This window comes from Bombina bombina, chromosome 2 (genome assembly GCF_027579735.1).
Source record: "Bombina bombina isolate aBomBom1 chromosome 2, aBomBom1.pri, whole genome shotgun sequence".
Classification (NCBI taxonomy): Eukaryota; Metazoa; Chordata; class Amphibia; order Anura; family Bombinatoridae; genus Bombina; species Bombina bombina.
In genome coordinates this window covers 492,509,337-492,524,849 of record NC_069500.1, presented here as the reverse complement: position 1 = coordinate 492,524,849, position 15,513 = coordinate 492,509,337, and the positions used below count along the sequence as shown (strand labels likewise).

At 38.1% G+C, this 15,513-nt stretch overlaps 1 protein-coding gene across 1 annotated transcript in view; it reads left to right on the top strand.

The window, feature by feature from the left end:
* The window catches only part of PES1 (pescadillo ribosomal biogenesis factor 1), a 68,079-nt gene extending 53,496 nt beyond the window's left edge, over positions 1 to 14,583 (top strand). Inside the window, exons 7-15 of the mRNA XM_053702211.1 lie at positions 6,515 to 6,631; positions 7,410 to 7,487; positions 7,717 to 7,806; positions 7,977 to 8,107; positions 8,244 to 8,369; positions 8,527 to 8,711; positions 8,920 to 9,071; positions 9,163 to 9,330; positions 13,973 to 14,583. Coding sequence (XP_053558186.1) covers positions 6,515 to 6,631; positions 7,410 to 7,487; positions 7,717 to 7,806; positions 7,977 to 8,107; positions 8,244 to 8,369; positions 8,527 to 8,711; positions 8,920 to 9,071; positions 9,163 to 9,330; positions 13,973 to 14,056 — 1,131 coding nt within the window. The 3' untranslated portion in view covers positions 14,057 to 14,583. The remainder of the gene's footprint in view (positions 1 to 6,514; positions 6,632 to 7,409; positions 7,488 to 7,716; positions 7,807 to 7,976; positions 8,108 to 8,243; positions 8,370 to 8,526; positions 8,712 to 8,919; positions 9,072 to 9,162; positions 9,331 to 13,972) is intronic.
* Positions 14,584 to 15,513: the final 930 nt, after the last annotated feature.

Sequence of the window (15,513 nt, the reverse complement as noted above, 5' to 3'; positions counted from 1 at the left end):
GTCTATTTCATAGGTTCTCTGTTATCGGTCGTAGAGATTCATCTCTTACCTCCCTTTTCAGATCGACGATATACTCTTATTTATATACCATTACCTCTGCTGATTTTCGTTTCAGTACTGGTTTGGCTTTCTACAAACATGTAGATGAGTGTCCTGGGGTAAGTAAGTCTTATTTTCTGTGACACTCTAAGCTATGGTTGGGCACTTTTTTAATAAAGTTCTAAATATATGTATTCAAACATTTATTTGCCTTGACTCAGGATGTTCAACATTCCTTTTTTTCAGACAGTCAGTTTCATATTTGGGATAATGCATTTGATTCAATCATTTTTCTTACCTTAAAAAATTTGACTTTTTTCCCTGTGGGCTGTTAGGCTCGCGGGGGCTGAAAATGCTTCATTTTATTGCGTCATTCTTGGCGCGGACTTTTTTGGCGCAAAAAATCTTTTCTGTTTCCGGCGTCATATGTGTCGCCGGAAGTTGCGTCATTTTTTTGACGTTCTTTTGCGCCAAAAATGTCGGCGTTCCGGATGTGGTGTCATTTTTGGCGCCAAAAACATTTAGGCGCCAAATAATGTGGGCGTCTTATTTGGCGCTAAAAAAATATGGGCGTCGCTTTTGTCTCCACATTATTTAAGTCTCATTTTTCATTGCTTCTGGTTGCTAGAAGCTTGTGCCTTGGCATTTTTCCCATTCCTGAAACTGTCATTTAAGGAATTTGATCAATTTTGCTTTATATGTTGTTTTTTCTCTTACATATTGCAAGATGTCTCACGTTGCATCTGAGTCAGAAGATACTTCAGGAAAATCGCTGTCTGGTGCTGGAACTACCAAAGCTAAGTGTATCTGCTGTAAACTTTTGGTAGCTGTTCCTCCAGCTGTTGTTTGTATTAATTGTCATGACAAACTTGTTAATGCAGATAATATTTCCTTTAGTAAAGTACCATTACCTGTTGCAGTTCCATCAACATCTAATGTTCAGAGTGTTCCTGATAACATAAGAGATTTTGTTTCTGAATCCATCAAGAAGGCTATGTCTGTTATTCCTCCTTCTAGTAAACATAAAAAATCTTTTAAAACTTCTCTTTATACAGATGAATTTTTAAATGAACATCATCATTCTGATTCTAATGACTCTTCTGGTTCAGAGGATTCTGTCTCAGAGGTTGATGCTGATAAATCTTCATATTTATTTAAAATGGAATTTATTCGTTCTTTACTTAAAGAAGTACTAATTGCTTTAGAAATTGAGGATTCTGGTCCTCTTGATACTAAATCTAAACGTTTAGATAAGGTCTTTAAATCTCCTGTGGTTATTCCAGAAGTTTTTCCTGTTCCTGGTGCTATTTCTGAAGTAATTTCCAGAGAGTGGAATAATTTGGGTAATTAATTTACTCCTTCTAAACGTTTTAAGCAATTATATCCTGTGCCGTCTGACAGATTAGAATTTTGGGACAAAATCCCTAAAGTTGATGGGGCTATTTCTACCCTTGCTAAACGTACTACTATTCCTACGGCAGATGGTACTTCGTTTAAGGATCCTTTAGATAGGAAAATTGAATCCTTTCTAAGAAAAGCTTATCTGTGTTCAGGTAATCTTCTTAGACCTGCTATATCATTGGCTGATGTTGCTGCAGCTTCAACTTTTTGGTTGGAAACTTTAGCGCAACAAGTAACAGATCATGATTCTCATAATATTATTATTCTTCTTCAACATGCTAATAATTTTATCTGTGATGCCATTTTTTATATTATCAGAGTTGATGTTAGGTTTATGTCTCTAGCTATTTTAGCTAGGAGAGCTTTATGGCTTAAAACTTGGAATGCTGATATGTCTTCTAAATCAACTCTACTTTCTTTCCAGGGTAACAAATTATTTGGTTCTCAGTTGGATTCTATTATCTCAACTGTTACTGGTGGGAAAGGAACTTTTTTACCACAGGATAAAAAATCTAAGGGTAAAAACAGGGCTAATAATCGTTTTCGTTTCAACAAAGAACAAAAGCCTGATCCTTCATCCTCAGGAGCAGTTTCAGTTTGGAAACCATCTCCAGTCTGGAATAAATCCAAGCCTTCTAGAAAAGCAAAGCCAGCTTCTAAGTCCACATGAAGGTGCGGCCCTCATTCCAGCTCAGCTGGTAGGGGGCAGGTTACGTTTTTTCAAAGAAATTTGGATCAATTCTGTTCACAATCTTTGGATTCAGAACATCGTTTCAGAAGGGTACAGAATTGGTTTCAAGATAAGACCTCCTGCAAAGAGATTTTTTTCTTTCCCGTGTCCCAGTAAATCCAGTGAAAGCTCAAGCATTTCTGAATTGTGTTTCAGATCTAGAGTTGGCTGGAGTAATTATGCCAGTTCCAGTTCTGGAACAGGGGCTGGGGTTTTATTCGAATCTCTTCATTGTACCAAAGAAGGAGAATTCCTTCAGACCAGTTCTGGATCTAAAACTATTGAATCGTTATGTAAGGATAACAACATTCAAAATGGTAACTGTAAGGACTATCTTGCCTTTTGTTCAGCAAGGGCATTATATGTCCACAATAGATTTACAGGATGCATATCTGCATATTCCGATTCATCCAGATCACTATCAGTTCCTGAGATTCTCTTTCCTGGACAAGCATTACCAGTTTGTGGCTCTGCCGTTTGGCCTAGCTACAGCTCCAAGAATTTTTACAAAGGTTCTCGGTGCCCTTCTGTCTGTAATCAGAGAACAGGGTATTGTGGTATTTCCTTATTTGGACGATATCTTGGTACTTGCTCAGTCTTTACATTTAGCAGAATCTCATACGAATCGACTTGTGTTGTTTCTTCAAGATCATGGTTGGAGGATCAATTCACTAAAAAGTTCATTGATTCCTCAGACAAGGGTAACCTTTCTGGGTTTCCAGATAGATTCAGTGTCCATGACTCTGTCTTTGACAGACAAGAGACGTCTAAAATTGATTTCAGCTTGTCGAAACCTTCAGTCACAATCATTCCCTTCGGTAGCCTTATGCATGGAAATTCTAGGTCTTATGACTGCTGCATCGGACGCGATCCCCTTTGCTCGTTTTCACATGCGACCTCTTCAGCTCTGTATGCTGAATCAATGGTGCAGGGATTACACAAAGATATCTCAATTAATATCTTTAAAACCGATTGTACGACACTCTCTGACGTGGTGGACAGATCACCATCGTTTAATTCAGGGGGCTTCTTTTGTTCTTCCGACCTGGACTGTAATTTCAACAGATGCAAGTCTTACAGGTTGGGGAGCTGTGTGGGGATCTCTGACGGCACAAGGAGTTTGGGAATCTCAGGAGGTGAGATTACCGATCAATATTTTGGAACTCCGTGCAATTTTCAGAGCTCTTCAGTCTTGGCCTCTTCTGAAGAGAAAGTCGTTCATTTGTTTTCAGACAGACAATGTCACAACTGTGGCATACATCAATCATCAAGGAGGGACTCAGTCCTCTGGCTATGAAAGAAGTATCTCGAATTCTGGTTTGGGCGGAATCCAGCTCCTGTCTAATATCTGCGGTTCATATCCCAGGTATAGACAATTGGGAAGCGGATTATCTCAGTCGCCAAACGTTGCATCCGGGCGAATGGTCTTTTCACCCAGAGGTATTTCTTCAGATTGTTCAAATGTGGGAACTTCCAGAAATAGATCTGATGGCTTCTCATCTAAACAAGAAACTTCCCAGGTATCTGTCCAGATCCCGGGATCCTCAGGCGGAGGCAGTGGATGCATTATCACTTCCTTGGAAGTATCATCCTGCCTATATCTTTCCGCCTCTAGTTCTTCTTCCAAGAGTAATCTCCAAGATTCTGAAGGAATGCTCGATTGTTCTGCTGGTAGCTCCGGCATGGCCTCACAGGTTTTAGTATGCGGATCTTGTCCGGATGGCCTCTTGCCAACCGTGGACTCTTCCGTTAAGACCAGACCTTCTGTTGCAAGGTCCTTTTTTCCATCAGAATCTCAAATCCTTAAATTTAAAGGTATGGAGATTGAACGCTTGATTCTTGGTCAAAGAGGTTTCTCTGACTCTGTGATTAATACTATGTTACAGGCTCGTAAATCTGTATCTAGAGAGATATATTATAGAGTCTGGAAGACTTATATTTCTTGGTGTCTTTTTCATCATTTTTCTTGGCATTCTTTTAGAATACCGAGAATTTTACAGTTTCTTCAGGATGGTTTAGATAAAGGTTTGTCCGCAAGTTCCTTGAAAGGACAAATCTCTGCTCTTTCTGTTCTTTTTCACAGAAAGATTGCTAATCTTCCTGATATTCATTGTTTTGTACAAGCTTTGGTTCGTATAAAACCTGTCATTAAGTCAATTTCTCCTCCTTGGAGTTTGAATTTGGTTCTGGGGGCTCTTCAAGCTCCTCCTTTTGAACCCATGCATTCATTGGACATTAAATTACTTTCTTGGAAAGTTTTGTTCCTTTTGGCGATCTCTTCTGCCAGAAGAGTCTCTGAATTATCTGCTCTTTCTTGTGAGTCTCCTTTTCTGATTTTTCATCAGGATAAGGCGGTGTTGCGAACTTCTTTTCAATTTTTACCTAAGGTTGTGAATTCCAACAACATTAGTAGAGAAATTGTGGTTCCTTCATTATGTCCTAATCCTAAGAATTCTAAGGAGAAATCGTTGCATTCTTTGGATGTTGTTAGAGCTTTGAAATATTATGTTGAAGCTACTAAGTCTTTCCGAAAGACTTCTAGTCTATTTGTTATCTTTTCCGTTTCTAGAAAAGGCCAGAAAGCTTCTGCCATTTCTTTGGCATCTTGGTTGAAATCTTTAATTCATCATGCCTATGTCGAGTCGGGTAAAACTCCGCCTCAAAGGATTACAGCTCATTCTACTAGGTCAGTTTCTACTTCCTGGGCGTTTAGGAATGAAGCTTCGGTTGATCAGATTTGCAAAGCAGCAACTTGGTCCTCTTTGCATACTTTTACTAAATTCTACCATTTTGATGTGTTTTCTTCTTCTGAAGCAGTTTTTGGTAGAAAAGTACTTCAGGCAGCGGTTTCAGTTTGAATCTTCTGCTTATGTTTTCATTAAACTTTATTTTGGGTGTGGATTATTTTCAGCAGGAATTGGCTGTCTTTATTTTATCCCTCCCTCTCTAGTGACTCTTGCGTGGAAAGATCCACATCTTGGGTAGTCATTATCCCATACGTCACTAGCTCATGGACTCTTGCTAATTACATGAAAGAAAACATAATTTATGTAAGAACTTACCTGATAAATTCATTTCTTTCATATTAGCAAGAGTCCATGAGGCCCACCCTTTTTGTGGTGGTTATGATTTTTTTGTATAAAGCACAATTATTCCAATTCCTTATTTTATATGCTTTCACACTTTTTCTTATCACCCCACTTCTTGGCTATTCGTTAAACTGATTTGTGGGTGTGGTGAGGGGTGTATTTATAGGCATTTTGAGGTTTGGGAAACTTTGCCCCTCCTGGTAGGAATGTATATCCCATACGTCACTAGCTCATGGACTCTTGCTAATATGAAAGAAATGAATTTATCAGGTAAGTTCTTACATAAATTATGTTTTTATAGGCGGCCCTGTATATAGTCTGTTAATCCATGCCAATGGTACACTCACAAATACTATATTACTCTGGCCTCTCCCTGTTTTCATACTAGCAACATTTCTATATCTCTCCCTATATCTCTTATTTTCCCCCAAACGTTAAGGCATTTTTCATGTTTTCATAGAATAAAGATGAAAAATACATACTGCAAGAGAAGCCTTAAAGGGACACTCAATCAAAATTAAACTTTCATTATTTAGATAGAGCATGTCATTTTAAACAACTTTCTAATTTACTTCCATTAACAAAATGTGCACAGTCTTTTTATATTTAAACCTTTTGAGTCACCAGCTCCTACTGAGCATGTGCAAGAATAAGTGTGTATGCATTTGTGACTGGCTGATTGCTGTCACATGGTACGTGTATGCATTTGTGATTGGCTGATGGCTGTCACATGGTACAGGGGGAGTGGAAAACGACATAACTTTTAAAATTGTCAGAAAAAATATCTACTACTATTTGAAGTTGAGACTAAGTGCTATTGCATTGTCTTGTTATCTTGCATTTGTTGATAATGCAAATCTACAGTGTTGACTGGTCCTTTAACTTAAAGGACCACCAAACACTTGCTTACCAAATTAAGTAAATGCATAATAAAAAGGCAATGCAAAAGCACTTAGTTCTATTTTCACTTCCACTACATCATGTGACAGCCATCAGCCAATCACAAAATGCATAAACATATATTCAGAAATAAATCTGCTGCTCATTTGAAATTCTAACGGTGTTTTTGCATTGTCTTTATATATTTACTGATTAGGCTGTTCTAGTGTGTTTAGTGGTCCTTTATGTTTAAATGACCTAACAAAATATACATTTAGTGTATTGTTGGGTCTTTCATACAACACATTATAGGGTTTGAACAGGCTATATGTTCCTTTTTTTTCCTAAACACTATTTCTTGCTTATTCCTCTTTAGCACCCCACAGATGTGGATTACAGGGTAATGGCCACTTTTACTGAATTCTACACAACATTGCTGGGGTTTGTCAACTTTCGTCTCTATCAGACGCTCAATCTGCAATATCCCCCCAAGGTAAGGTTGAGATTACTTTCTTGTCAATTCCCTTTTTTTCACAATTTTTTTCTATCTTGTATTTAAGGACCGTATTCAAAGATATGTTACTTTTTTATTTTTTTTAATTGTAGATAATTTTCAAAGGAGGACTTTTGAAATGGCAGATGGTTTATAAAGTAAAACTTACAAGGATAGTTTATATGTTTAACTTGAATGAGAGAGAGAAATGATGCGAGGGGAACCTAGTATTTTAAGGGATTTAATAAAGCTGAGGCTGACTTATTTTTGTCCAGGGCAGATCCCACTCTGTGGGTCACAAATAGCAATTCTCTTTTTTTTTTTTTTTTTTTTTTCCCCCTTTTGCTGGGGGTTAAACAAATAGCAGTAAAGTGTCACAAGTCTTAAAATTATTATAATGGAGGAAATATAGCGTCAGTGGTCATCCCTATCCACCAGTATTTTTGTGAGCCTTGTACTTTGATCACAATGGATACTTCAAAATCAGCTGCTCCCTGGTTGATAAACATGTTGGTGTAAATTTTTAAACAATTGTAATTGTTCCTGTTTTATATGCATGGTAGAATTTGTTCAGAGTTTTGTTTCTTAAATTTCACAGTGCTTCTCCAGGCAGCATTTGCTTTTAAAAACACTTATTTCAATGAAGCTGAGAGAGAGAGTACATTCTTTTTCCACCCCCCCCCCCCCCCCCTCATATTCATAACCCTGTAGTTCTGATTTAGCCTTGGAAGTTTTTATTGCAATTTTTTTTAAAAAAAATTACTCTCTGTTACCTCAGTTGGACTCTCGCTCGGAGGCTGACCTTAAAGTAGAAGAGGAAGACGCATATGCACTGGAATCTGAGGCCTATATTGAGGTATGCTTCGGGCAAGAATGCTTTGGCCTGGTCCTCCTAATATCTCCACCAGAACTTATAGCATTTAATACCTGATAACCTTACAGGCTATGCCATTATTAAATATGTACCAGAAAAAGAACTACTGAAAATACACACAAAATGTAGAGGAGGTTCATCTCTGATTGTTGACCATTCTTAGAAGAAATATGGATTATTAGTTATAACAGTTGTATTTTGTTACTTGCAGAAACTGGCAGCTCTCAGTGCTAGTCTATCCCGGGTTATTCCATCTGGTCCAGAGGATGATGCTGAGATGGATGAATTCCCTGCCGACCCAGTGAGTGTCTTTCTACACCAGTGGATTATATTGTGAAGCTTATTTTGCTGCTGCTAGATTTATAAATATGAGATCAGAGGTGGCTAATTCTCTTGGTTCAAAAAGGGGGATCTGGTGGGGTTTTCTGTGATACTTAGGAAGTTTTTTTTTGTTTTTTTTTTAAATCGTAGGAAAACGCAGAACAGGAAGAGGAGCGTCAGAAACAGCTTCAAGAGGAAGACAAACACAAGTCTCTCTTTGTTGGGCTCAAATTCTTCCTGAACCGTGAGGTTCCACGAGAGGCACTGGCATTTATTATTCGGTGAGAATAAAAGGCTGTCGGTGTGTTGTGTAGGAAGGACTAATGAATGGTTGACTGAGGATATATTAAATGTGTATGTTATTAAGTTAAGTTTCTGTGAGACCATTTTAATTGCCTTCTTATTTTGTACCCACAGGAGTTTTGGGGGAGTAGTGTCCTGGGACGCCTCACTCTGCATTGGGGCAACTTATGACAGCTCTGACCCAACTATCACACATCATATTATTGACCGGCCCAGCATCCATAATCAAGTTATAAACAGGTAAAAGGCATGCAGAAAACTCTGCTCACTGATGAGATCCAAAAAAGTACATTTAAAAACTTTTTTTTTTTTCTTTTCAAACTGCCTGCAGAGTTTTCATTTTATGCCTTTTTAATTTCTCATTCAAAGTGCTTAATGATTCATATATACCTTCCAGGTATTATGTACAGCCACAGTGGGTAATTGACAGTGTGAACGCTCGCATACGGCTCCCTGTGGAGGATTATTTCCCAGGAGTGGTGTTGCCACCACACCTCTCCCCATTTGTACAAGAAAAAGATGGAGACTACATCCCTCCTGAGAAACTACGACTACTGGCTCTGCAGCGAGGAGAGAGGCCAGGTATTGTCATATAGGCAACATATAGGAGTCTGGTGTTAGGTTACAAGACATATCTAGTAATGTGGGTCCAGTGCAAGATGAGGAACATAGGAAAAAGTTATGGTCATTTGTTGGGGATATTAAAGCTTCATAGTTAAAAATGGAGAGGGTGAACAGAATTCTCAGTATTTGGGTAACAAGTTTTCTAATGCTTTGTATATGTAAGCAGAGGTGGAAGATGAGGAGGAGGATGAGGAAGATAGTGGTGATGATGATGAAGAGGAGGATGAGAGTGAAGATGACGATGACCCAGAGAACCAGGAGGAAGCAGAGGAAGATAAGAAGTTAAGAGAAATGGAAAATAAGAAGTTTAGAGAAAAGGTAATGGAGGCTTCATTTTACGCTTGGGTTATTCAGAGATCTGAATCTGCTGGTCATTCTAACCTTGATTATTCTGTTTAATTCCCTGCAGAAGCTGAATGTTAAGGTCACAGCAGGCACTGTGAAGGTGGTGGATAAAGTAAAAGCTGCTGAGAGGGAGAAGAATGAGGAGAAACGACTTGCTATCATGATGATGAAAAAGAAGGAAAAGTATCTCTACAACAAGATCATGTTTGGCAAGAAGCGCAAAGTTCGAGAGGTAAGAAGGGCAGTGAATTTCCCAAAAGAAAGTTAATATTTTGATTCCTTAGAGATTTTAACAGTATTGTAAGATAAGTTAGCAGGGCTTGACAAAACTGTGAGCCACGACTCCTAGAATTGTACCCCTGGCTTTATATAACTATATGCAAATACCACTGTGTCTGGCTCCTAAATTTTAAACAGATTTTTTTTTTGCCCCTTGCTTTACAGTTTTTCATTAGATAAATTTCTTTAGAAAGAAAAAAAAAAACAACAAACAAACAAACATGCTTTAATATAATTAGAGTGCATCTGGCTCCAGAAAAAAATATTTTAATTAATCATTTTATTATCTTAATTTTCATGGTGTTAAAAGGACATTAAACACTACACTATATAAATGCTAGGTAGAATGATGTATTCAAAGCAAAGATTAGCCTGAGAATATGAATATTTTTAAAAATTATATAAGTTGTTTAAATATTGAAAAAAGTTTTAGTGCATATAAAGCAAAGTGATGGTTGACACCATGTTGTAACTAAGATTTCCTTTATCTAATCTAATATCTGCTGAGGCCATTTAGGGGCAGTTATAAATGAGTCACTACAGTGTGGAATATACCTGTGTTAAAGGGACACTGAACCCAATTTTTTTCTTTTGTGATTCAGATAGAGCATGAAATTTTAAGCAACTTTCTAATTTACTCCTATTAAATTTTCTTCATTCTCTTGATATCTTTATTTGAAATGCAAGAATGTAAATTTAGATGCCGGCCCATTTTTGGTGAACAACCTGGGTTGCTCTTGCTGATTGGTGGATAACTTCATCCACCAATAAAAAGTGCTGTCCATAGTCTGAACCAAAAAAGAAGCTTAGATGCCTTCTTTGTCAAATTAAAGATAGCAAGTGAACAAAGAAAATTTGATAATAGGAGTAAATTAGAAAGTTGCTTAAAATTGCATGCTCTATCTGAATCACGAAAGAAAAATTTTGGTTTCAGTGTCCCTTTTAACTCTGGAGTCTGCACATCCACTTTTAACAGGAATTGAAAAGCAGATGTTTTACAGTTTATTTAAGTTACAGTAAAAAAGGGACACATTAAACAATGAAAGTATATTGCAAAAGTTATTACTATAAATAAACGGCAACAAAAGGCAGCAGCACTCAAATTCAGCTTCTTTGACTTGCTTTATTGGTCATCAAACCATTAATTAGAAACAGCAGCAACGTTTCGGTTTACACACCCCTTACTATGGCATGAGTAAGGGTGTGTAACCCGAAAACATTGCTGCTGTTTCTATTTTTTATGGTTTGATGACCAATAAAGCAAGTCAAAGAAGCAAGAAGCTGAATTTGAGTGCTGCTGCTGTTTATGTGGTATCTGGGTTTGGTATAGTACCCAGTGACAGCTTGGCACCATACATTAGCTTGTGTTGAACCTCTTGTTGAACTTGACTATTACTATAAATAGTTTATATTACACTCTCGATATACTTAATGTCCATTTTAATCCAACTTTTGTTTTTGTATTTTATGATCCCAGTATTTTATCATATATTTTGTGCATATTAAAGGGACATGAAGGTAGAACTTTAAATTTTAAACAACTTTGCAGTTTACTTCTATTAATTAATTTGCTTCATTCTTTTGATATCATTTGTTGAGGGAGCAATACTGAACACATGGGTGAGCCAATGACAATCCGTGTATATATGCAGACACCAATTGGCAGCTAGAACCTAGGTTCTTTTCTGCTCCTGAGCTTACCTAGATAAAGCTTTCAGCAAACGATAACAAGAGAAGTAAGCAAATTTAAAGTTGTTTAAAACTGCACTGTCTGAATCATGAATGTCTAATTATGACTTTACTATTCCTTAAAGGTGTTGTCTTTTCTTCACATTTATTGATCAGTTAAAACATGTAGTAAATAAAGCCTTTGATAGGCTGGATTGGCTTTTTTTACGGACGACACTAAAACAATTTGGCTTCGAACAATCGTTCATAGGAAAAATATTCTCCCTCTACAACCACCCCCAGGCAAAAATCAAACTAAATGATACACTCTCCCAACCATTCGACATTACAAACGGTACACAACAGGGATGCCCTCTTTCCCCTATTTTGTTTGTCCTCGCCATGGAAGTCCTTGCCTCCTACATCAGGCACAATGAGGCTATACATGGAATCAAAATAGCCCAACAAGAATACAAAGTCACTCTGTACGCTGACGATCTCTTTCTTACCATCACACAACCTGAATTGTCACTTCCATCCCTAATGCAAACCCTTCACACTTACGGCGCCTTCTCTAACTTCAAAATCAACATTACAAAATCAGAATTACTGCCCATAGGGCTACACGCGGCCGACCTAGATGCAATACAATCATTAGCCCACTTTCGCCTCCAACGCCAATCCATCAAGTATCTAGGTGTCCACATATCCCCGCACTTACAGGTCATACTCGACTTAAATTTCAAAGCCATTTTTAACACAACAAATGCTTTACTTAGATCTTGGAGCAACAAGCCTATCTCTTGGCTGGGCAGGATTAATTCAGTGAAAATGACCCTCCTTCCCAAGTTATTATACCTCTTTCAAACCCTACCAATACCCACCCCAAATCCCCTAATTCATAAACTTCAAAAATCTATTATCTCCTACATCTGGCAACATAAGAGACCTCGAATAGCCACTGCCACACTATACCGCCCCAAAGAGCTAGGCGGCCTAGGGATCCCAAACTTAATGCAATACAGGCTAGCCTCCTTCTACTCCCGAATTATCCACTGGAGCAGACACTCGGCACATAAAGAATGGGTGCTCCTTGAGCACTTACTATCCTCCACCACCCACCTGAGCAGCAAATGCTGGCTACCACCCAATAAACGAAACCTACCAATACACCTCCCAACTATAACCAAAGAGACATTCAAGATGTGGGACTTGCACATTAAACGCCATAAACACGTATCAACAATACCCTCTCCACTAACTCCCCTCTGCGACAATCCCGACCTCCCTGTTAAACTTCTCCCACAAGCAACTCAAACCCCCCATATATCCAGGTGTTTCCCTTGCCACACAATACTCATAAATGGGAAACCCAAGACTCTACCCGAAATCATATCAACCCTAGGGACCACACAATTAAACTGGTTCCAACACCGACAGCTTTCAGACTTCATTACTAAACATCCCAAGAGAACCCAACTCACACGCCCTTTAACCAGCTTTGAAAGCAGCTGCATTAACGAAACATTGAGCAGAGGCTTCCTTTCATTCACACATCGACTACTCATGCAAACGTATCATCTCTCCCTCCCTTCTTACATACAAAAATGGGAAAAAGAGATCGGCTCCACTCAAACCCATAAAGATTGGCTGAAGATTGTTTCCTATATGACAAAATCTTCATCCTCCATTTATACAATGGAGATGAACGTCAAACTTCTGTACAGATGGTATTATACCCCATACCGACTACACGCCATTCTCCCCGAGCTCTCACCGAACTGTTGGAGGGGCTGCAACGACATAGGCACCCCAACGCACATATGGTGGGCATGTCCTGTCGCCCAAGCGTACTGGGAATCAATCAAAGTAGAATTTGACATTTTTTTATCAACAAATCTTGAACTAAACATCTGGTTTTTCCTTTTTAACAAGTTCACTAAAATAAAATGTAAACTAAGACTGGCATTACTAACTATTATGACAAACTCAGCAAAACGGTTGATACCAAAAAACTGGAAAAACCATAGCCTCCCATCAGTTTCAGTTTGGAAAGAAGCGACCTCTCAGTCACTCAAACTAGAAAAACACCACTACAGCCGTAATAAACAGACAGATGACTACCACTCCATTTGCTTCCTATGGGAAGAATACCTCAACCAAACACAACCCCCACACACAACATAAGGAACCCTACAATACCTTTTCTCCACATACCTACCTTTACACTCCATTGCCTGTAATCGACAATAGACCTTTCAGCCCCAACCGACTCTCCACCCATCTCCACGACCTAACAACTCTTCTCTTTTCTACCTGCAGGAACCATGCAATCAGACCATACATTATACAGTTAAATACTTAATTAGACACTTTCTTTTATTTAACCAATAACTATTCTCACCGCTGTTGACCCATAAAGGGTATCTTATTTATATAAAAAAAAAAAAAGGGAATTACTTTTCTCTCTGTATGTCAATTAAACTTTCTCTGTTGTTCCCTTGTAATTACAGAATTACCAAAACAAAACAAAAAACTGACGCATATGTACCATTTTGCATATTCTCATGTTTGTATTGGTTATATGTTTTTCAATAAAGCATTTAAAAAAAACAAAAAAAACATGTAGTAAATAGAACATGATCTAGCAAGCAAACTTCTTAAGACGTGAAGTTTATTGCACCAAATAATAAAACATAGTGGTACATACAAAAAGAGTGTTGTCATGAAGAGAGCCTATGCGTTTCGGCATTTAGCCGTAGTCATGGCTTCCCTTATACTTTGTTCTATCAGTTATAATATGGCCATGTTTAATTTTAATGTAGCTTGGTGGTTTTCAGTTGTGTTTTTGTGTTGGTAAATAAAATGTGTTTGTCTACTCCTTTTCTTATTTCTCTCACTCTTTCCTCTCTCTCCTCTACTAAAAGGCCAACAAACTAGCCATGAAGAGGAAAGCACATGATGAAGCTTGCAAAGCTGAGCGGAAAAAGACCAAGTCCAAAAAGCCGTGATCATTTACTTGCCATCTATAAGATGCAGGCCTGGCCCATATTAAATTTGCTTGTGTCTCAAGAAGTGAAGCATATCAGTTTGTATCAAAATCTCCTCTGCATCCAGCTTCCCATGAGGTTCCAACACAATGGACTCTGCTTGTTTGTTTTCTAGAAATTGCTAGACACAGCACCATCCCTAATTCAAATTCATACTCTTTATGTAAGAGGAATTGCAACTTATGTGCCCATTTGTCTCTTGTCAGTTCTTTTCAAGATATCAATGTGGGTAATGTGATGTCTGTGTCTGGAAAAGGTTTTGGTAAATAATAATCTGGTGCCTATTAGTTGCAAAGGCATTTTATTGTATTTTGCTAATCTCTAGCATGAAAATAATTCTTTAATTGGGATAATGAACTGCTTTACACATCATCCCCTGGTAAATGGCAGAAAGACCACTAAAGCTGACCCTCACCAAAGTTGTGGTACTGAACTGTTTTTACCACTCTGTAAAATTTGTATTTTATATTAAATATATAATTACACAATTCATTGTACATTTCTGTGACCATATATACCTTGTGTTGTAACAACTTGATTATATTTATCTCCTGTTAAGACAGGTGTACATACATGAGAACCCAGAATTTACTCTCTCCATCTCATTTTATTTTGTGCATGATGTGTCTTTCTTTCTTTCATGTAATTAGCAAGAGTCCATGAGCTAGTGACGTATGGGATATACATTCCTACCAGGAGGGGCAAAGTTTCCCAAACCTCTAAATGCCTATAAATACACCCCTCACCACACCCACAAATCAGTTTTACAAACTTTGCCTCCTATGGAGGTGGTGAAGTAAGTTTGTGCTAGATTCTACGTTGATATGCGCTCCGCAGCAGGTTGGAGCCCGGTTTTCCTCTCAGCGTGCAGTGAATGTCAGAGGGATGTGAGGAGAGTATTGCCTGTTTGAATTCAATGATCTCCTTCTACGGGGTCTATTTCATAGGTTCTCTGTTATCAGTCGTAGAGATTCATCTCTTACCTCCCTTTTCAGATCGACGATATACTCTTATATATATACCATTACCTCTGCTGATTTTCGTTTCAGTACTGGTTTGGCTTTCTACAAACATGTAGATGAGTGTCCTGGGGTAAGTAAGTCTTATTTTCTGTGACACTCTAAGCTATGGTTGGGCACTTTTTTAATAAAGTTCTAAATATATGTATTCAAACATTTATTTGCCTTGACTCAGGATGTTCAACATTCCTTATTTTCAGACAGTCAGTTTCATATTTGGGATAATGCATTTGAATCAATCATTTTTCTTACCTTAAAAATTTGACTTTTTTCCTGTGGGCTGTTAGGCTCGCGGGGGCTGAAAACGCTTCATTTTATTGCGTCATTCTTGGCGCGGACGTTTTTGGCGCAAAAAAATCTTTTCTGTTTCCGGCGTCATACGTGTCGCCGGAAGTTGCG